The sequence below is a fragment of the Crinia signifera genome, chromosome 4, assembly GCF_055691185.1.
Source record: "Crinia signifera chromosome 4, ASM5569118v1, whole genome shotgun sequence".
Lineage (NCBI taxonomy): Eukaryota > Metazoa > Chordata > Amphibia > Anura > Myobatrachidae > Crinia > Crinia signifera.
Genome location: NC_139220.1, coordinates 16388547 through 16411849, shown reverse-complemented (window position 1 = coordinate 16411849; position 23303 = coordinate 16388547). Strand labels below are relative to the sequence as shown.

General features: G+C 47.1%; 1 protein-coding gene across 1 annotated transcript; it reads left to right on the top strand.

Moving 5' to 3' along the window:
• The first annotated feature begins 8087 nt into the window (after nucleotides 1-8087).
• Nucleotides 8088-15983, top strand: SINHCAF (SIN3-HDAC complex associated factor). The gene is made up of 6 exons (XM_083181233.1): nucleotides 8088-8243; nucleotides 10139-10286; nucleotides 11957-12056; nucleotides 12198-12324; nucleotides 13891-14041; nucleotides 14148-15983. The coding sequence occupies exons 2-6, from the start codon at nucleotides 10159-10161 to the stop codon at nucleotides 14263-14265; spliced, it is 624 nt and encodes a 207-aa protein (XP_083037359.1). The 5' UTR covers nucleotides 8088-8243; nucleotides 10139-10158; the 3' UTR covers nucleotides 14266-15983.
• Nucleotides 15984-23303: the final 7320 nt, after the last annotated feature.

Genomic DNA, 23303 nt, shown 5'->3' with positions numbered 1-23303 from the left:
TATGTTCCGGATGTATGCACAGAGATCAGTGACTTATTGAGCTTCTGTCTCTCCCTCTTGTCAAACACTGATCAGAAGAGATACTCTGCTCGTTGCTTATTCATATAAAGCCACAGACTCCAGAGCATGACGGCGATCTGAATACAGCTCTGGATACACAGATACAAAGATGGAGTCAGGGTTACAACGTGTTTCGTCGTTCCCCTCCCCCCAAGTCATTATGGAGCATTTGTTAGCGACCCTTAGAAGTAAAAGATTTTCTCATGTCCCCTTTATATTCTTCCCTCCCTGTGCCGACGTGAGGCTGTGCACGGTTTTCAAGAAAATGACCATGAAGAACAGTCCGGTGAAACTGCAGCGCTGTGTAATGAGGTTACTTTATCCTTCAAACCCATCTTCTACGGAGCCAAACAATTGATATTGCCAGAGTGCGCTCAGCAATTCCCCAGCTGCATGCGGTGTTCTGCACATCGCTGTGTGTGAGGCCCCCGCTGTATCGGATTACTTTGAAGTGGAAGGATCCTGGGGAGTGCGGATAGAGCATCTCTGTGCCATGAGAACGGAGATGGAATCTGTAATATGACGCTCTGCATTCCTTACATTCCTGTCTGGGAATTGGGGAGTGAGCGCGCCTCAGGTGAAGAGAACAGCGCAGCTATGAAAGGTGTTTGACTTCTCCGTGTTCTGGTTCTAGAACTGAATAAGCGCCGTGGGACGCACTTAGCATTCCTTACCATAACCTGCGTACGGCCTTGTGCTTCTGTATGGTCACAGAACTCCAGTAGCGAGTGCATTCTCTCAGTACAAATCGCCATGAAAGCTGAATCTATTTTTGCAGAGATATACACACTTGCTATTTGCTGCATGTTACAATGGATCCGGGCCTAGGTTGATGCAGTTCAATGTGAATCCAATCAGCCAACCTACAGGAATATTTCTATAATCATGGCTACTAATTAATACACATCCTCCAGCTGTACCATTTTAGCCTGGACAGAACCGTTTTTTCCTGCTCTGTTCCAATGTACCTTTTTGTACCGGTTTTCATGAGGTACTAGCGGAGCTGCAAATTGCCGGACTAGTTCCATGCTTGTCCTGTGATTGGACAGTCCCTGAGACTGTGACTCTGTATGATTGGCCAGTGTGGTGTCAGTCACCAATCCATGCTGCTACCTCTGATTGGACAGTCCCAGTGACAGCAGCACTAGCAGATGTATGATGGTTGGTCAGTTTGGGTTTCCCGGTTAGAAGGGCTCAGAGGCGATGGCTGCATTAAGCAGACAGTATTTACCCTGCACAGAAAAAATCTCTTATATATTTGGCTACATCTGTCACTCAAAGTGTGTCTGGAGCTGTAACGCTGGCTGGAGCCTCTGACTCACATGACTGACTCACATGACAGAGAACCAGCCCAGTGAGCCCACAGACAGTGCCATACACCCTCTGCCTCTCCATGTTACACAGCAAAGACACAGCTCTGCCTCTCCATGTTACACAGCAAAGACACAGCTACTCACCAGACACACCAGGTGAGCGCCCCATACCTCCCAACATGACCCTCTCCAGGAGGGACAGAATGCTCTGTTTGTGGACTTCCATCTTAATTTATGATTGTCATCACCTGTCATTTTAAACAGAATATTTAAATCATAGCCCAGCCTCCTGCTCTCATGCACCCTAACTCCCACCCAGTAGGAGGAGACACTGACTCAGGGTCACCATCCTGTACTGCCACGCTGGACCCTCACTCACTGGCAGAAGCTGCACAGTATCTCCCACCCTCCTCTTTAGTCCCCCTTATTCCCACACACCCCTATCACTACCCAGCCTCCTGTTTTCCTGTGTCGTGACCTCCGCCAGTGGGGAGCCGCTGACTCAGAAACACCCTACTATACTATTGCACACACACCTAAACAACATGCACACAGCCCCCCCCCCCCCCACACCCACAAATGTCACTGTACCATCCACACTATCAATGTACATCTTACTCTGTAACCGCTTTTTAATTAAACAAAACAATACACACACCCTTCCACATCATATGCTCTCTATTTAACACATTTCACCTATAACTCAAGTTGCAATACAGGCATCTTTCATACAATTCTAACCATCTTTCTCATATACAAATGTTCACAAATTAAGGGGGCGCAGCCCCTTACGACGGTGTGAAGAGCGCCCGTAGGGCGCGATGAATCACCTAGTATACATATATTTGCTGTCCTTTTATAGCAACATGGTTGGATCTAGACACAAAGATACTTGTTCTTTTGCTTTTAATAAATCTAGTCCCAAGCCTCTTGTGCAGGCCCTGAATACGGAGCATGGACGATCAGGCTGCACAGACCTAAGCACAAAGATATACGAGTTCTTTAATGTGTTTATTGAAAAATTGATCAATGAAATGTCTGATATAGATAGTACATATACAGTTGGTCCTCTTACCTTGACGAATAGACAGATAACGGTTCGCCAGCGCCATCTACTGCCTGGTAATATAGCAAGGAAAAAAATACAATTTAATACAATAACTACAGAATTGCACATTGTATTCTCATTTGTTACTTCTAACAAAAAACATCTACAATTATTTCTGCCTGTGCAGGTAAAGATTTATACTGCACCAGCCAAACAACTCTGAAGTTTCATTTTTCAACCACAGCTGATTGGCCGGTGCGTTATCACCTTACACTTTATCAGGCTTAATACATCTGCCCCAATGTAATCACCCCATTCACCCAAATGTAGATTATTATTTTTTTTTTTAATGCAGCTTAATCAGGGATGCCGGCGATGGACAGTTAAGCCCCGTACACACAGGGCGACACCGGCCTCCGTGCTGAGCGGGGTGCTTAAGCACACATCGCGACACACAAGCGATGCACTTGCGATGTGGGCTGAGCGATCTGTGCTTAAGCACTTCACTATCTCTGCGGGCGAGAGGGATGCATCTAGTCAGATGGCTTAGATATATGGTTAAAATCGCCCAATGTGTATGCCCCATTAGGTGTTTTTTTGTATGCAAATATCAATTTCCGCTTCATCAAAACCTCTCCTTTTTTAATTGGCCTCATTCATACTGTAAAGTTATAGAACCTTCCCAGACTCCTCCTGGAGCTGCGCCTTATTGATAGTGCAACGCTCTCTGAATGCAGTTTGTATACAGCAACCTACACTTGCATGCTAAATAGTGTGTTCCTGCATTTGTTCAGTCAGCAGAAGAAAGGGAACAAAAGTCGTCATTCCATACATGCACTTACAGTTAATGTAGATGTCTGGTTACTTAGGGATTAGTGCAAAGGTGAGAACAATGTCATTTTTTTTTTTGTATGCTGGGTAAATATAGTCTAAAAATTATTTTGCACATTTGACCAGATTCAATAATGCAACAAAAAAAAAATCTGTCTGGAACTGTGTTGCCCTGCAAGGGAAGCAAATGCATTTATATGGTTTCTCTGCAGGGTAAATATTGGCTGCTTTTACATGTAGCTCACAGATGTCTGACCGCTTTATGCTAAAGGCCCCCATGCATTAGACCCAATTTCCATTGAGCTCACTTACGATTTGACACTGATGTGCCATTTTTAACATGCAATTTATCACCTGTAAAGACTCCTGGGTAGCTGCAGCAGCGCAGGGGGCAGAAGAAGTTAAAAAAAAAAGAAAGAAATAACTGTCAAAAGACTGGCCAGCCAATGATTGGCTGAGAGAGCTCTCAGCCAATCAGCGGCCGGCCAGTCTTTTGACCGATTTTTTTTTTTTTTTTTAAACTTCTCCTGCCCCCTGCGCTGCTGCAGCTACCCAGGAGTTTTTACAGGTGATAAATCGAATGTAAAAAATGGCACAACCTGCCTCACAATGTGAGCACTGCTGATCTGTAAACATTCTATTGCACATCCCTCCCATGCAAGATTGTTTAATCGACTCCAATGAGCGCACAGAAAACTCCTGGGTCGGGCAAAATGGGCAAGTCCGTGACAACACAATTATAGCTGCCTATCAGATTGCCCCTTACCTGCTGCATTGTCCGGCTGGTAAGGGGCGATACTGATTATCTGCACTGCCTCCTTCTGTAATACACCATGGACCAATCCATCTGTGCAAAAGTTTTAGGGAAGTTTGGTAAAAAAAAAAAATTCAAAAAATGCTGCAAAGTAAGAAAGCGCTAAAAAAAAATAACAAAAAAAAAAGGTCATAGTTTATTTTCAACCATTAACAAAATGCAAAGGAAGGAACAGAAGAAAAATCGAAGTAAAGCAATATTTGGTGTGACTGCTCTTTGCCTTCAAATCGGCATCTGTTTTTTTTTTTTTTACACACTATTTTTGCAGGGTGGTTGTTTAGTCTTACAGAACCACAGATCTGTGGATGTAGATGGTGCGATGTAGATCTGTGCATTTTGTACTGCAGGCTCATACTTTTTGTACTTTACGATGTTAGCGAGAGGGTGCGTTTTTGCCTTGCGATGCACAGTGTATGGACACTTTATTGACTATAGGATGTTGGCATGGGCAACTCTTTAAATTCTATCATCTTCTAGAACAGTGGTCCTCAAACTATTTTGCTCTGGGACACCATCAGCCAATAAAAAAAATTTACGGGACCCAGTGGCGTAACTATATATTTTGCGCCCCCCCGCCAAACTTTTTCGGCGCCCCCCTCTCTCTCTCCCTCCCCTCGGCGCCCCTCCCCATGCCCATACCTGACAGAGCCGCATCTGCGGTCACTGTCCCGTCCAGTCTCCCGGCGCCGGCTCCTGCTGATAATGAAAAGTGACTCTTAGAAAATGGCTGCCAAAACTGTCTGCAATACGGGGGCAGCCATTTTCTAAGTGTCAGTTTTCATTATCAGCAGGAGCCGGCGCCGGGAGCGAGTGACGGGACAGTGACCACAGATGCGGCCGGGCAGCAGCGCAGCGGGTAACTATAGCACCGCAGCCCCCCCCGGCGCCCATAGTTACTCTGCGCCTCCCTGCCACGGCGGGGGCTGTGGAGGCATAGTTACGCCACTGACGGGACCCCAGCAAGTTACCGCAGAAGGCCACCACATCACACGTGTAGTCAGCAGACAGCACATACATGGCAGCATTGTGGAGACACAGAGTGATGGGAGGAGTCTGATATACCATAACCCAGGGCTGGGCAATTGCGGCCCTCCAGATGTTGATGAACTACACATCCCAGCATGCCTTGCATCAGTTTCAGCATGGCCACATAGCAAAACTAATGCAAAGCATCCTGGGATGTGTAGCTCATCAACATCTGGAGGGCCGCAATTGCCCAGCCCTGCCATAACCCATCACATGTGTAGTCAGCAGACAGCACATACATGGCAGCAATGTGGAGACACAGAGTGATGGGAGGAGTCTGATATACCATAACCCATCACATGTGTAGTCAGCAGACAGCACATACATGGCAGCATTGTGGAGACACAGAGTGATGGGAGGAGTCTGATATACCATAACCCATCACATCACATGTGTAGTCAGCAGACGGCACATACATGGCAGCATTGTGGAGGCACAGAGTGACGGAGGAGTCTGAAGCAACAGACAAGTCAACAGATTTTTCAGACTCCTTGAATCACTGACTGAGATTAAAAAAGTAATCAGCCTGATGGTCAGCAACATGGAGTCACGACCCCATGCTGAGACGGTCAGGATCCACTTTGGGGTCAGGACCCACAGTTTGAGAACCGCTGTTCTAGAAGGTGCAAAATAAAAAAAAAAAGTAGACTTTGGTTACCATAGCAACATCCAATCTTTCATAAAAGCCCTAGTCTTGCTCAGATACTTCTGTGTCTTCTTGTAACCCCAAGCAGACCAATGATGCTGAGATCAGGGTTCTGTGGGACCCGTATAATCTTTTCCAGGACACCTTGTTTTTTCGTTGCAGATAGTTCTTAAGAACATTGGCTGTATGTCTGGGCTCATTGTCCTGCTGCAGAATAAATATATAGCCAAGCAGACATCTCCCTGATGGTGTTGTATAATGGATCAGTATCTGCCTGTACATAGCTACATTGAGCACACCTTTAATCCGGACCAAATCCCCAATGACATTTGCTGAGATGCAGCCCCAAATTTGCAAGGTACCTCCACCATGCTTCATTGTTGCCTGCAGACACTCATTCCACCGCTCTCCAGCCCTTCAGCAAACAAACTGCTGCCTGTTACAGCCAAATATTTCACATTTTGACACCTCAGTCCAGAGCTTGAATAGCGCATTGTGAAACCGCATTTTGCTTTGAAATCTTCGCCTGGGAGAGACCTTACTAATGCAGTGTCTTGTTGCTGTGCTCAGACTTGCGATGGTGTATGGCCTATGAAATTAAACGATTGTCCATAACCTCACCTTTGTAGCAGAGTTGGGCTGTTCCTTACCCAGTTTTAAGCCTCCTACATAGCTGTTTCTGTTTCAGGAGCGGGATCCGATTTTCGGGAGCCTCCTGGCCATTCCGGGAGGTTAGACAACCCTGCAATGTGTTTCAACCTACATATGAAAAGTATAATAATCACGTTTGGTATGATTGGTTATTCATACACCTACTATAATCCTACAACATTGCTGACTTTGAAATTTATGCTGTTTTGAAAGCAAAAGGTGATCACACCAAAATGAGAGATCACCATGCTGACATTGCTTGTGCAGTACCAAAGGGATGGGGACCATTATTCCTACACTGCCTGTGCAGCACCTGAGGGAGAGCGATTGTTATTCCCACACTGCCTATGCAGTGCGGCACCTGAGGGAGAGCGATTGTTATTCCCACACTGCCTATGCAGTGCGGCACCTCAGGGAGAGAGACTGCCATTCCCTCACTGCCTGTGCAGTGCACCTTGCGTAGAGAGATTGCCATGCCCACATTGATTGTGCAGTGCAGCACCTCAGGTATGGGGACCATTTTTCTTACACTGCCTGTGCAGCACCTGAGGGAGAGAGATTATTGTTCCCACACTGCCTGTACAGTGCAGCACCTGGCGTAGAGAAATTGCCATGCCCACATTGCTTGTGCAGTACCAAAGGGATGGGAACCATTATTCCTACACTGCCTGTGCAGCACCTGAGGGAGAACGATTACAATTACCACACTCCCTTTGCAGTACAGCACCTGAGGGAGAGAGACTGCCATTACCACACTGCCTGTGCAGGGATGGGGACCACCAATCCCACAGTGTACAGTGAGTGCTGCACCTCAGGGATGGAGACCATTATTCCTACACTGCCTATGCAGCACCTGAGGAAGAGAGACTGCCAACCCAACACTGCCTGTGCAGGTATGGGGACTACCAATCCCACAGTGTACAGTGAGTGCAGCACCTCGGGGATGGAGACCATTATTCCTACACTACCTGTGCAGCACCTGAGGAAGAGAGACTGCCATTCCCACACTGCCTGTACAGTGCAGCACCTGAAGGAGAGAGACCACCCTGGTGGCCCATGATACTGTCATCCCACACTGTACAGTACCTCAGGAATGGGGACCACCATTCCCACACTGCCTGTGCAGCACCTGAGAGATAGAGACCAACATTAACTACTGTGTACAGTGCAGCACCTGAGGGAGAGAATCATTCCCACACTGTACAGTGCAGCACCTGAGGGAGAGAATCATTCTCACACTGTACAGTGCAGCACCTGAGGGAGAGAGAATCATTCCCACACTGTACAGTGCAGCACCTGAGGGAGAGAGAATCATTCCCACACTGTACAGTGCAGCACCTGAGGGAGAGAGAATCATTCCTACACTGTACAGTGCAGCACCTGAGGGAGAGAGAATCATTCCCACACTGTACAGTGCAGCACCTGATGGAGAGAATCATTCCCACACTGTACAGTGCAGCACCTGAGGGAGAGAGACCACCCTGGTGGTCCATGACCAGTTTAATCAATGGAGCAGAGCTGAGGTATTACTATAGGGCCATGGACCAACCACAGCCTTTGTTGTGACTCTTGAGTGTGGAGCCTCCTCCTCCATGAATGGCCAGCCCCTCAGCCTGTGCCATGGCCATGACAATACCCCCACCTCCCTCTCACGTTTCCCGCCCAGACCTGCTCCCATAAAAGGACAATGGAGAAGCGGGAAGGGTGACGTCACCGCACATGCAAATGAGCTTGATTGAAGAGTAGAAGAGCGTGGGAACCGCGCATGCGCACTGACAGCAGCATCTCAGAGGTGGCCCGGGACAGAGTTCTGCTGCAGCCGGAGGACGGGACGACATCGCCAGCAACTTACAGGTAAGGTCGGTGAGGCGTCAGCTTGGGTTCCGCCGGCCATGTGCATGCGTCCGCAGCGGCCACCCCTATGCTCGGCACTGTCCCCCCACCCCCGGCCGGGGTGCGTGTCACCGATCCGGTGTCACTTGTCAGCACGTTACCGGAGAGTGCACGGTGGGGGGGAGAAGTCCTGCAAAGTGTCCGCCGAGGCCATCGCAGCTGCTGCAGGAGGCGGTGGCGGCAGCGCTGCTGGGGCCATGTGTCTGCTCTGCAAAGTGTGCTGCTCTGCTCTGCACGCTGCTCCATTGTTCCAGCGCTGCCACTGGCCCGGCCGCATGTCTCCTCCTGCAGGGGGGGTGTCACCCTCTCCCCGGAGCACTGCTGGGAGTTGTGGTGCGCCCCAGGGGGGCATGAGCATGCATGGCATTTATTTGTAACTTTTGTTTTTAAGAGGTTGACAATTGACACCCCCCAGATTTGCAGCAGCAGCCCCCCCCCCCCCCATTCCCCCTCCGTGTTACCCCTGCGGCATGCGCTGTAGTATAGCCTGCCTGCACACGAGCCCTGGCTGATGATGGACATTACCCACCGTCTGCCCCCCAGTGTCACACACTAGGTCCAGTCACAGATGTCCTGCCCCACGCGTGCTACTATTACCCCCTCTCCCCTGTGTATGGGGTATCAGTGCATGAGGATGGTGTTACCCCTGTGTATGGGGCATCAGTACAGGTGGGTGGTGGTGAAGGGGGACCTCTTTTCCCCTGCATATGGGGTGTCAGTGTAGATCTCCTGGCATACTGGTTTGGGGGCCCTGTGGGTGGGCTGCTGGCTGAGGATGCTGCACGTAAGCAGAGATTACCCCATGACACTCGCCTGTCCCACCCACCACATGCCCCCTCCTCTATTACCTGCTCTGCCCGATGCATTGTAGTTACCTGTGTGTTGCCTGATACATTGCAGTTACCTGTGTCCCAAAGATCAGAGAGCCCCCTTTACCCCAGCATGTGGGTGGTTCCCCCAGCTCCGTGCAGTCTCCTCCGACCTGTGGATAGAGACATTACATTGCTCAGGCCTTCCCTGAGGATGTTTCAGAGGTGTGTGTGTGTGTGTGTGTGTGTGTGTGTGTGTTCCGCTGATGTTGAGACCACAGTTCTTGGACCCTGGCCTAAACCTGTAGGTGCACATCGGCTGCAATCAAATGGCACCCTGATTGGCCAGTGCCCGCCTGATCATAGCCATTGTCACAGATTTAGGTCACCCAGGAGATGGGCATCTGGTCCTCTGTTTATGTTTGTGACACCCCATCGCGTTATGGTGTCACTGGAACCTTCTGTTGGATGCTATCTAGAGCAGAGGCTTATTTATTAGTGTCATGTATATAGCGCCTCCACATACCGCTGCCCTGTACAAAGACTATATGAACATTCACAGCTGTCCCTGCCCCTTTGGAAGTCCATTCTGTAAGCTCCGAAGCTTAAACTCACGCACTCTTTGAAAACACACTTTATGCTATTTGGGCTCTGGTTGTTAATTAAAATTGAGACCCCAGTACAGTGAGGAAACAATGCTAACCATAACGCTACCTTGCCACTCTTTTGGTGGGGGTTAATCTTTGCTGTGATTTGTGATTAAACCTTTAACATTTCAGAATGTAAGTTCTCACCAGCAGGGCCCTCTCTCTCCTCGTGCTTAGAATATATCTCTGCCACCCTATTAATTGTCAGTTCCCAGTCCCCTGATGCAACTCTTTATTTACCATGTACTTGTCCTAAATTGTCTTGTACTGTCACTCGTTGTTTTTTATTTCTTATTTTGTTCATTTATGGGTTAGACGCTGTGGAAACCTTATGGCGCCCAATAAATAAATGATAATTACCAAAATGACAAACGGTCTATTTTATTTTTTTTCTCTTTAGTTTCTACCTCTTGAAGGAAAATGATTGGATTTTACAAGCCAAAGACTTATCGGAGTGTTCGGGGCTGCTGCATCTGCAAAGCCAAATCGTCCAGCAGCCGTTTCACAGACAGCAAGCGCTATGAGGGTGATTTCCAGAACTGCTTTGGGTAAATAATAAATATCCTCTCTCTGCGCCCCCCGTCTGTGTAGTCTGACATTGCTTTATAATTTGGTGGTCCACAATAAATGCCTTCAGATTTAGGGGACCTAAATGTCTCCTTTGAACACCTAGGGGGTGATCTGGGCGGAGGCGTAAAGTTTGCTTGAGTTTGCCACCGCCAGATGTTTTACATTTATTGCAGCTTGCTTTTGCATGCAAGGTATATACTGCGTGCTCTTGTTGTGCATTTACCCCCCTCCTGTAGCACTTAACGGTTTTACTCCAGGTTTAAAATTACACCTAGGGTCTTATTCAGGTGTGTTGGCAAAGCAAAAAAATGCACAACAGAGCAGGTGCAAGGTAGGACTGGCCTACAGGGGAACCATGTCCCCTCCCCATTGGACCCCACTGTCTAGGGGTCTAGCAGGATTAGCTCAATATTTATTAACCCCTTCACTGGTAATCCTGGAAATTTTGTGGGCTATGCTTCAGTACGAACGCTTGCATTCTTCCTTGCTAACAGGGGGGGGGGCAGCGGCTGATGCAATGCAAGGGAGCCCTGCCCCAGGACACTTAGGCTGGTTTCACACTGTCCGGCTCCTGCCAGACGGTGAAATCCCGCATGGCTTAAAAGCCGTGCCGTCCCTGCAGTGTGTAATGGACAGCTATGTGTCCATTCACACAGGACGGCCACGGCACGGCTACCGGGTAGCAGCCGGATCTTTCCACTGCAGTGTCCGGCTGCCGTGCCGTGGCCGTCCCGTCCTCACAGGTCAGTGTGTGCTGAGGGCGATGGGGGCCTTTCACACACACCGGTCATTTGGTGTCCGGTTTTAGCTCTCCACTGCCCCCAAACTGACGTCACTGCAGTTTTTACCCTCAAATTTACATAGCACCGGCTCACTGAGCCGGTGCATGTGAAAGAGACAACTGTCAGGCAAAAAGCCGGACAAAATGTGTCCGGCTTTTTGCCTTCCGGACAAAACCGGAGTGTGTGAAACCAGCCTAAGGCTGGTTTCACACACTCCGGCTCCTGCCGGACGGTTAAATCCTGCAGGGCCAGGGAGCCGTGCCGCACACACTAGTTTGTTTATCATGGAGGGGATGGCCACAGCCCGGCAGCCGTCCCTTCCAGTGGCGGGATATGGCTGCAACTGTGCGGCCAGGCCGTGGCCGGCCCGTGTGAATGGACACAATAGTGTCCATTCACAACTAATGTGTGCGGCACGGCTCCCTGGCCGTGCGGGATTTCACCGTCCGGCAGGAGCCGGAGTGTGTGAAACCAGCCTTAGCATTGTGTGTTTTTTTTTTTTTTTTTTGGAAACGTGCTCCAAAAAAAAAAAAGCCTGCCCTGTGGGGAGCGCTCCCTAAAAATAAAAAAAACCCACAGAAGGGGATAAAGAGCCCAGATTATGCACTCTATAATGGTTAGCAGTCCCCTAATCATAGAAACTTAAGACTGAGGTTTTTACCACATCGATTTAAATGGTCTCATTCATTCCAATGGGATTTCTGCATTTAGCAATGCTCTGCACATCCCGCGGCGAGATGAGTTGGAAGTGCTCTTAAATTCGCCATATGAAGTGTTCTGTTTCCCTTTTGTTCTAGCAGTGACTGTCGGGTCTTTTAAAATGAATAGATAGATATTTTATTTTTTAATACATTTTCTTTTGTTAGACTGCACGAAGTTCGCACAGGGGACATCTGTAACGCCTGTGTACTTTTGGTGAAGAGATGGAAAAAACTTCCCGGTGGCTCGAAGAAAAACTGGAATCACGTAAGTTCTCCTTTCTGTGCCCATTGTGTAATGACTGCCGTAGAATGCAGGATGGAATGTACTCAGAGTGCACCTGAAGTTTGGGGGTGGGGGACCGGTAGTCCATTTGCATGTCATATAAACAGTTTGCTCTATTTGTAGGTAGTCGATGCCCGCGGCGGACCCAACCTGAAACCTTTACGGCTCAGACACAAACGGATCCGAACTCTTGCTGCACGCAGGCTAAAGAGACAGCAGGTTGCGCTGAAGAAGAATCTTTCAGATCACTGTAAGTCGTCACTTTATGTTTACGCTTTGAAAGCAGCATCACTTTTTTATTTTATTATATTATTTCCTACAAATGACTACCTCGTATTGGACATTTATTCTAGTGGATGGTATCTCAGACCACTTTTGATCCCACTGCTGCCACCAATTTGTCATAGTCACACATAACTGGCTTGAATGCATTGGTTTATCTCAATCTCTGCCACCTATGACTCAGATAAGCTACATTATCCCAAAATTGTATTTTCACATCCACTGTAGGACTACCCCCACTTCCTATCGCCTGGGTCAGGCAGATTGTATTTCTTCTGCTTGACCTGGAAAAAATGTATTCGGTACTCTGCATTCTGGTATTAAAGGGTAAATCACAACCTGTTAAATACTTTGCAGTGTAGAATTCTTTAATATGACTATGCTTTGATAACTTAATCTCCAGAGGGCTTCTCGTATTCTCAATGAGAACAGTCAAAGGCAAACTTTTATCAAATTTTAGATAATACAAAATAATATTTGCGATTTCATAGATAAAATATGTATTAACACCAAGGGTACATCAGTAGGGTGTGTCCTATTCCAGGGTTATTAAAAAAATAAAATAACTTTATTAGTAATGCACAGTATTACTTTTGCACGTTCTCCTTGCAACATGATTTCCACCCCCAAGTTTGCAGGCAGTGTAAACACTCCAAACCGGGTTGTGAGATGTTCCGGGTTGAACACTGGTTTAACCCAATTCGTCAAACGGCGGGTCCAAAAACCTGGGTGCGACCTGGCTTTTAGGTGTAAGAGGGGTAATCTAGTGCACAACCATGATTGAAATGCAGCGAAAGCCAGAAAAGTGACACTGTGCAGTAAACCTAAAATTTAAGTATAACCTCAAGTTATAGGTTGATGGTGATATCTTCAGCTGTGATGTAACTCAAATGTGCAATTCAAACGAGGATTACAGTATTTGCTATTGGTATACTTGGGGGTGGAATGTGAACTTCTCAAGGTTCTCCTCTTGCTGAACAAAACAAGGATATACACTTTTCTGAGAGGTGGTAAAGTAAATAATCATGAACGCAGCGTGATCATCTTGCACTGTTGGGATGTGCTTTTTTTTTTTTTTTTTACCTGCTGTACTTCATTTCACCCACTAGATAGCGCTACAGGCACTAAAGTGAACAATGGATAGTGGCCATCTCCATTGAGGTGGAAGGACTTCTGATGCGGTTCAAATTTTTTACTTTCAAAATAGAATCAAGATTTTTTTTTTTTTTTTTTAAAGCAGGTATGTCCAAACTATGGCCCTCCAGCTGTTGTGAAACTGTTGTTGTGATGAAGTCCCATCATGCATTACCACAGTTTCGCTATTAGGGAATGCTAAAATGATTGCAAGGCACGCTGGGATGTGTAGTTTCACAACAGCTGGAGGGCCACAGTTTGGCCATACCTGTTTTTAAAGTGATAACACAAAAAAACCTAACTTTTTATTTATATTATCCTTGCAACATTATTTCGACCCCCGTAATAAATCCGATATATAAGGTGCGAGCAGACCGTAATCTCCTTTTTTATTTCGCAGGCTCCGGGGCTCATAGCACAGCCTCCAGTGCATCCCCCACACACTCTTCTTCCTGCAGTAATCACTCGGACACCGATACGGACACAGAGTTGAGGACTGCGCACAGTAGGAATACTGCCTTTTCCTTCCTGGATCCGACATACTGGAAAAGGTACCAAGAGTCTGAACCATCTGAGCAATACTGTATGAGGTCCTAAAACTTCCCCCCCCCCCCCGGACTGTGGATCTTACTTTTTCATTCTCCTTTACCTTTCTAGGCAGAAAGTTTGCTGTGGAATTATTTATGAGGGTCGCTACGGCGAGATCCTCATCGATGCCCGGCAGTTCAAACCTTGCTGCAGTAATAAGAAGCCAGAGGAGGCGGTACCCAGATGAAGAGACCCGGGAGTCTCCTTCCAAGGAACTTATTTTTTAAAGCCCCTTTTATTTTTTTATTTTATTTTTATGCCAGTATACTGCGGTTTGTAGATATATCATACATGTATTAATTATATTTATATGTACGAGATCGGTGACTTGCGCCAGCAGGTTTTTTTTTGTTTTTTTTAATTGCCTGCAGGTTCCTGCGTAAAAAAGGCAAATCTCTCCCCAGGAGGAAGTTCAAGTTTCCTTCTGACTTTATACAATCTTTCAATTCAAGATCTGGATTGGAACTTGTGTATTATATACATGGTAGTATTTTTATATATGTATATTTACCTGTGCTTTTTTTTATATACCTATATATTTGTCCTTTTTTCAAAGGATTAATTACACAAATTGAATTATATTTTGTATATAAACTGTTGTACATCCTGCTGTTACCACTGTATTGGGTGTTATACCACAAATTGAGTCTTGGTGTGGCACATACCCAGCAGCAGCAGTTCTGCGCACATGTTCATGGCTTATTGGCCCGGTTTACCTGCCACGTGTACAGATGCTGGAACAGTCGGGTACGGTCATGGATGGTCTGTACTTTGTTCTCCTCGCCTCTCAGGTTGGCCTTGGATGTGCCTTGCCACCAGTCAGCCCTTATTCCTACTGGCCCTGTGCATGGGGTTGGATTATACCGCGCACGTTTTGGACAATCAGCGTTCGCTACTGCACCCTGCTTACCGTCCGCTGCCTCTGAAACGCTGGTCTAGAGAATTTATGTTGCAAACTGGTCAAAAGACACAATTACTCCTGGGATTTAGCAGATCTATCAAAGATGACTTATTGAGAAGTTCCCTGTAGCATTTAATTAGTTGCTATGGGTAACCTCTCCTTTAGAAGGTTTGCTATGTCTCCCCATAATGTTCTGCTAATATTGCAGCAAAGTATATTGCATGTCGCAACCATTAATTGTTTCTCAATCTAGGGTTGTTTTTTTTTGTGGTTGACCATACCAAATTGTTTTATTTTTTTTGTTTAAATAATGCACCCTGCTATTAATCAAACCGGATCATCCCACTGAAGTCTGCAATTTTACCGGTCCCTCTTTAATTAACTAGCTGTTGGTGATGTCACTAGTGCCTCCATGGATTCAGTGGCTACAATCTCAGTGACATCACTGGTTTCTCATGTCCAGTATTCATTCTGGCTCCTTTAGAATCGGTCTCGGTCATTGGTTGCGTTCTCTGTGACATAACTTCTTCCCTTAGAATTAATTGGCAGTCATTTTTATGATGTCATTGCTGTCTCAAGAGTTCGTTGGCTGCGTACTGTGATGTCACTGGTCCCTCATGTACATTATCCATTGGCTGCATTCTCTGTGATATCACTGGCTGCTCGTGAACATTCAGTGATGTCACCAGTTTCATTCCCAGTGACATCACTGGTCCCTCATGAACTGGCCGTATTCTCATTGGCTTACTCTGCTCTGCCGCGTGTGACGCATACAAGCTACTGACTTCTTCTGTTCTAGAATCAACATTACAACTACACATCTGTTACCTCTAGCAAACAGCACGGTTTGCGGGCAGCTATTTGTGAATATGGCAAACTGGAAAAGCTGATCTGTTACCCAATGTGATGCTTTGTATTTATAACTCCTGTAGTATTTGTTTCATATTCTGGTTCATTTTATATATTTTTCTGAATCACTAATAAATATTTGATTTTGTATATAATTTTTTTTTTTTTTTATTGTGTGGGTTTTTTTTTTTTTTTTTTTGCTTGACAATACAAGCCTAGAGCTGTGACTAAAGGTGCCCATACACTTGTCGGATTTGGGCCGATTTTGCCCGATCCAGATTGGCCCAAATCAGATGCGTTTGACATCTCCACTGACCCAATCAGTGGCACATTGCGGGTGCTTATTAGCGATGTGTTGGTCCGATCCCTAGGTGTGTTTCACCGCTATCCCACACCTATGTGGGACGGGCGGCCGAGCTGGGTCCCTGCAGCGCTGGGCATTACGTCAGCAGGGTCCCTGTGGCGACTTGAATCTCAGCCAATCAACGTCCGGCCAGTGTTTTCAAATTCAGCGGCGATTCCCGCACATGGAGAGGGTTAGGAGTATACTGACAGCACTGGTTCTATCCGCTTTGCCTCCGATGAATATTATTTCACCAAAACACTGTTTGTACTCCTAGAGGAGGGCATAGTCACAATTTGGGGGCCTATTTATGAATGATAACTTGTTGCAAATTTATAAATGGCCAATCATCTCACAACTGCCACTTTTCAAACACATGGCATTTAGGAGCTGTTGGCTGGAGGAACATTTATCTTCTGCAACAAGTTTGATCACTCCTTGATAAATGAGCCCCCCCAATCAGCTCAGTTTTGGATTACTATGACTGGCCTTTAAGGGTGGCTGCAGTGAGTGTGTACTGGGGGTTGGTATCCCAACTGCACAAGCATTGTACCACATATGACCCACAATAAGATGTCTTGATACTCGCCCCACACCAGTCTGCTGAACATGTAGGTCTACTCTGGTGGTCTAGCCAATGACCTGTACATGCAGCAGGTCTTAGGGGCAGATTTATTAAGCTCGGTGAAGTGATAAAGTGTCTGGTTTTTATCACCAACCAATCAGCTCCTACATGTGAAGTTACAGGCTTGGTTTGAAAAATGACAGGTAGGAGCTGATTGGACGGTGATAAAAACCAGGAACTTTATCACTTCCCCGAGCTTAATAAATCTACCCCACAGTGCGGTCACTGAACTATATTGTCTACCGATTTATCGTTCCATTTGTACACTTAATATTGTTTGATCAGGGGCACCACCAATCTAGTTAACAATCGACGGTGTCTCTAGTAATCTAATGTGTATGGTGTTTACTTCCGGTGGGGCTGGGGATGGAGAAGGCGTGGGTTGCAGGGGGAGCGACGAGGGAGACGGAAAGTGTGGAGGAGCGATGTGTTCCCCCGGCACTGGTCACAGCGTCCCCTGGCTGGAGAGTATGGAGGGGAGACAGACAGCGTCCACAGCCACAGCACCCAGGATGACGACCGGTGCTGCGATACCACCGGCATGAGTACCCGCTGCCGGTCCCTCATGCCAGCAGGACCCCCGGCTGCCACACCACCGAAGCAGAGAGGGAATCCCGTCCCTAGTGGATGATTCCAGCCCAGCACTGCAGCGGAGACTCCCGGCAAGCAGGGGTGTGGTACAGGGGTCCGACAGTCGGGATCCCGACTGGCCGGACCCAGACAGCATGGTGAGCGCAACTAAGCCCCTTGAGGGCTCGCTGCATGAGCCACCTATTCTCCCTTTATGGGGGTCGTGGACCTCCACGAGGGAAAATAGCCGACGGACGTCGGGAACCCGGCTGTCGGTGTTTTGACAGTCGGAATCCTGACATCTGGTAAATGCCTGTCGGGATCCTGTCCGGCACCCGGCAAGCAGGCCCTGGCTAAAAGCCATAAGATGGAGTATCAGCCCCCTCCAAGTGCAGAGCTGTGCTGCACTTGGAGGGGGCTGATACTAATATGCAAGAGGTGTCGTTACCATCAATGCCCCACGGCCTGGATAGCAGCCTGTCTGGAACTGAACCGTACAGCCAGTATTGCTGCTGCAGTGCTGTGCAAACCGCCCTGTCTGTGTAACACCAGGTACCTGGAGTGAGGCCATTGTAGGGCGCGCTGCTGCTGTGGCACCGGTGATCGTACTGTAACCTGGGAAAATCTCTATACAATCGTGTGCAGTACCACGCTGTCTTTGTGAGACTCGCTTGGTAGACTGATAGTTTGTACTACATCAGTGTGTCCCAGCCTATCTTCAAGATGTGCCAACAGGTTTTAAGGATATGCATGCTGGAGCACAGGTGGCTCAAGCAAAGTTACTTACTTTGCTCAAGTATGGCTATCCTTAAAACCTGCACCATTAGTGTGGTACATACGTAAGGATTAGCCCCAATTAGTGTACCATAATTACGTCTCTCTGACACCTCCCAGCGAGACAAATCTTGCAACTGTCCTGGAATTGGGACAGCCCTAGCTGTACCAATTATACATGTACGGAATGCAGAGAGAATCATATCCCCACAGATACATTGTGGGGAAGGCAGGAGATGAAACGTAAATACTACCGAAAAAGGCGTCCGGTTGTTCAATTCCATATGGTCGACATGCGGTGTGTTGGTTTTTTTTGTGGGGGGTTTTAACACTTTTTTTTCCATATTAGGATGAGCGCAGTGGTACCAGGGCTTGCCCAAAGCATGGAGAACGAACGCTACACTAATTTGGGGTACAAGTGATGAAATCTACAAACTGACAAAAAAAAAAAAAAACTCATGTTGACCTTTTAATCTGTTAATCATTTCCATGTCGAACACTTGGTGTCGACCCTTTACCATAAACCAGTGGTTCCTAAATGAGATTCTCTAGGCACCCTAAAGGTCCAGGTTTTAAGTATATCCATGCTTGGTCACAGGTGAATTAATTTGTGCCTCAAAAAAGGAAGAAAAGGAAGATGGTAGCAGCGCTCAAAATTAAAATTGACAAATTGGATGATCTTTACACAAAATACTTTACTGAAATAAAAACAATAATAAGGACAAATGTATACATAGTAAAATCAATAGCATAAAATTTGCATTAAATTGATGCCCTGATTCCACAATGTGGTGGTTTAGGAGAGTCCGTTCCTATTGTGCCCAGATGGAAGCAATGAAGATTGTATATTTACCGCTCCACACGCTGTAATGTGAATGTCCTGGTGTCCACGTGGTCGGCCCAGATTGGCACAAATAACCGGAATCCACTGGACGAATAAAGGACAGATGGTAAAGTCCTCAGGTACCTGGGTGTTGAGATGTGGGGCGGTGTGGTGAGAAAGCGGTTTCCAAATATCCCAATAAGATGGTATCAGCGGATGTTTTTTTCTGGGCTGGTCCGGACTACAATCCCAAATAGTAGTGGTGGAGAAAAGGGCAACAGCACTCCTTGCCCTTTCCTCCACCACTACTATTTGGGATTGTAGTCCGGACCAGCCCAGAAAAAACATCTGTCCTTTATTCGTCCAGTGGATTCCGGTTATTTGTGCCAATCTGGGCCGACCACGTGGACACCAGGACATTCACATTACAGCGTGTGGAGCGGTAAATATACAATCTTCATTGCTTCCATCTGGGCACAATAGGAACGGACTCTCCTAAACCACCACATTGTGGAATCAGGGCATCAATTTAATGCAAATTTTATGCTATTGATTTTACTATGTATACATTTGTCGGTACTTATGTAATATCTGGGCTCCCGTTTTTCTTATGAGACAGTGTCCCCTTGCGGGGCTCGCTGCGCTCGCCACGCTTCGGGCACGGTGGCTCGCTGCGCTCGCCACACTATATAAAATCAACTCCATGCGTAGTTGGATAGTAGGGGTATGAAAAAATGGGGTTCATTTAACATGGGAGCCCAGATAATACATAAGTACCCATTTGTCCTTATTATTGTTTTTATTTCAGTAAAGTATTTTGTGTAAAGATCATCCAATTTGTCAATTTTAATTTTGAGCGCTGCTACCATCTTCCTTTTCTTCCTTTTTTGTACACATATACAGGCCTAACTAACCTGTTTTTTGAGCAGCTGCTGAGAAGCCACTCCTACCAAGCGCCCCCCAGATCCCTTCCCCATCACTGGGGCGGGTTCACCCCATTTTTTAATTTGTGCCTCAGTCAGTCAGAGTATACCATACAATACACCATACCCATCCCCCCCCAATTAGTGTCTGTCTGTGCAGGATCATTGCACTTACAGGAGCTTACCAGCAGAGGTCGCTGATGTCAGTGTGCAAGGACTGGAGCAGAGAGGTGCCGCTGTGCAATCTGGAGTCCAGGAACAGCTGATATTCCTGGTTGGTGCCTCAAGTCTCTTGTGTGGTGCAGATATTACATCAGGTGCCTCAAGTCTCTTGTGTGGTGCAGATATTACATTTGCAGCAGCAGCACTAGACTGTAGGTATCAGAAATGTCCTTCATTATTGGGTTTACTAGGTGATTCATCGCTCCCTACGGGCGCTCTTCACGCCATCATAAGGGGCTGCGCCCCCTTAATTTGTGAACATTTGTATATGAGAAAGATGGTTAGAATTGTATGTAAGATGCCTGTATTGCAACTTGAGTTATAGGTGAAATGTGTTAAATAGAGAGCATATGATGTGGAAGAGGGTGTGTATTGTTTTGTTTAATTAAAAAGCGGTTACAGAGTAAGATGTACATTGATAGTGTGGATGGTACAGTGACATTTGTGGGTGTGGGGGGCTGTGTGTGCATGTTGTTTAGGTGTGTGTGTGTGTGTGTGTGCAATAGTATAGTAGGGTGTTTCTGAGTCAGCGGCTCCCCACTGGCGGAGGTCACGGCACAGGAAAACAGAAGGCTGGGTAGTGATAGGGGTGTGTGGGCATAAGGGGGACTAAAGAGGAGGGTGGGAGATACTGTGCAGCTTCTGCCAGTGGTTGAGGGTCCAGCAAGGCAGTACAGGATGGTGGCCCTGAGTCAGTGTCTCCTCCTACTGGGTGGGAGTTCGGGTGCATGAGAGCAGGAGGCTGGGCTATGAGGCATGATAGGGGCATGTGGGCAAAACAGCGTCAGCGACTCCCCAGTGGTGGAAGTTACGGTTCAGGAGAGCAGGAAGCTGGGTAGTGATAGGGGTGTGTGAGTATACGGGGGACTAAAGAGGGGCTTAGGGGTGCCGTGAATTGCGGGGGGTGCCGTGAATCAAGGAGGGGGGGCGCAGGTGACGGCGAATCGCGGGAGAGGGCGGGGGTCCGCAAAGCGTGGGAGGGGGCGTGAATTGCGCAAGGGGGGGTTGCGAATCGCAGGAGGGGGGGTGTGCGGGGGGTCCGTGAATTGCGGGAGGGGGGGGCACGGGGCGCGATGAATCACCTAGTTGGTTATATATTCTTGTAGAAGGATGGTAGGATGTTGCTGTCATTCAGAATGCATTTACATAAACAGTAATAGTAGCAGTAAAAGATCTGACTTAAACAGATTTAGATGGGGCTTCCCGCTGAGTATTCAGGCCTCATTTGAGGGGAAAACGGTTACTCTACAGTCCCCAGAAGATCTAGACCCGTTCTGCTCTTCGCTTGGCATCCCCAGGCCCCAGATGGCTGACTGGCTCCAGCTTTCAGAGCGCCTGATACCCCCTCGACCTCCTGTAAACCGCTCTGAGTGTCAACTGGTTGGCAAAAAGACAAAAAGAGCCTCAACCTCCAACGATGCCCGTCCGGACGATGTGACTTGAAGCAGATGCTCTTCTTCCCTTGCCCTAAGTAGAGAGACTGTTATCTGGATAATTAGTTGTAGCCTCATAATGTTTGGTTTTAGAATGATAGGTTTTTACACTATGATTGTACTCTATGTGTTTAGCCTAATAGGGGACTCCTGAGTAGACATATAAGGGGTTAACGCTATATTGTACCTTTCTATTTGAGAGGTTGGGCCCTCTTTCATTGCTACACTCTAGACCCATAGGAGCACTGCCCTTTACCGACACCATGGTATGAGCATGAGAGTTCATAATAATATGTAAGTTTACGGTGATGACACCTGCCTATGAATCTTATCTCCCCAGTTGGGATGGATGACCGAAATTAGCTTCTTATTACGCGAATTTCAGTGTCTGTTTTACATGTTCTAGTTCGATAATTGTTCGAAACTTACCATGTGCCCGGGGGTGGGGGCGGACGTCCCCCCAGTTTGGGTGTTCCACATTACTCTTGGACCGCGATGCTGTGTAGAAGCACCGCGAAGTCCAACGGTGGATTTATATTGTCTCTAGTTAATATTTTGACTGTTGATAAACTTCAACTGTTTTTTCTTCTATTCTTTATGCTCTTTTTTACCCACTCTTTAACCTCCCCGCTTTTTTTCCAACCCCCCATCCTCCCTAACCCCCCCTCATGTGGAGCCCGCCGACATGGTACAAACCTTGAGAGGAGCGAAGCTAGCCTAAGGTATTGGTACTCCAGAAAGCCACCCAGAACAACATCAGGGTAAGATGACACTCACATTTTGTTCCTTTAACGTAAAGGGGTTGAATGTACCGGAGAAGAGGTCCTCCTTACTTAGAGACTTAAAAACCAAAAAAGTCGATGTGGCTTTTTTACAAGAGACACATTTTAAGTCAGGGGCCGCACCTAGATTAGTCAACCAAAATTACCCCCTGGTTTATACTAGCAATAACCCCTTAGGGAAGACTCTGGGGGTTGCATTCCTCCTGTCCCGCCGGATTCAGCCTTTAGACATCTCACACCACATACTAATAGACGGACGTTGCCAGGTCCTGAAATGCACCATCCTCTCCCAGAAATACACGTTCGTGAATGTCTATTTTCCAAATGTGAAACAGAGACAATTCTTTAACAGAATGCTGCGACTTATTGAACCGCTCCGTGAGGGCTGTCTAATGATTGGTGGGGACTTCAATTGGACATTAGACCCCCTGTTAGATTGTACGCCTGTTCCTAGCGCCCCTCGTATACGGGAACACCGGAGAGTCAAACAAGCCTTACACGACCATCAATTGATTGATGCGTGGCGAATTCTCAACCCCTCGGTGAAGGACTATACTTATTTTTCCCCACCTCACTCAGTGTATTCCCGCCTGGACTACTTTTTGGTAGACCATCGGTTTTTAGAGCGGTTTACGCATTGTGAGATAGGGCAAATAACTTGGTCAGACCATGCCCCAGTTTATATAACAATGGAGACCCCCTCATCCCATCCCCGTCCCTGGACGTGGAGGTTTAATGAGCTTCTCTTATCTGACTCCAAATACAAGCAAGAGCTCGCCTCAGTAATAGGGGAATACATTAACAATAATGACGATGGGTTGACATCCCCGGTAGTAATATGGGAAGCACATAAATGCGTTATCAGGGGGAAGTGTATACAATTAGGTGCTTTAATGAAAAAGGAGAGAGAGGCTGGAAAAGTCGCCTTGCTCACACAGATTTAAACGCTGGAAACAGCGCACAAATCCTCGTTATCGGAG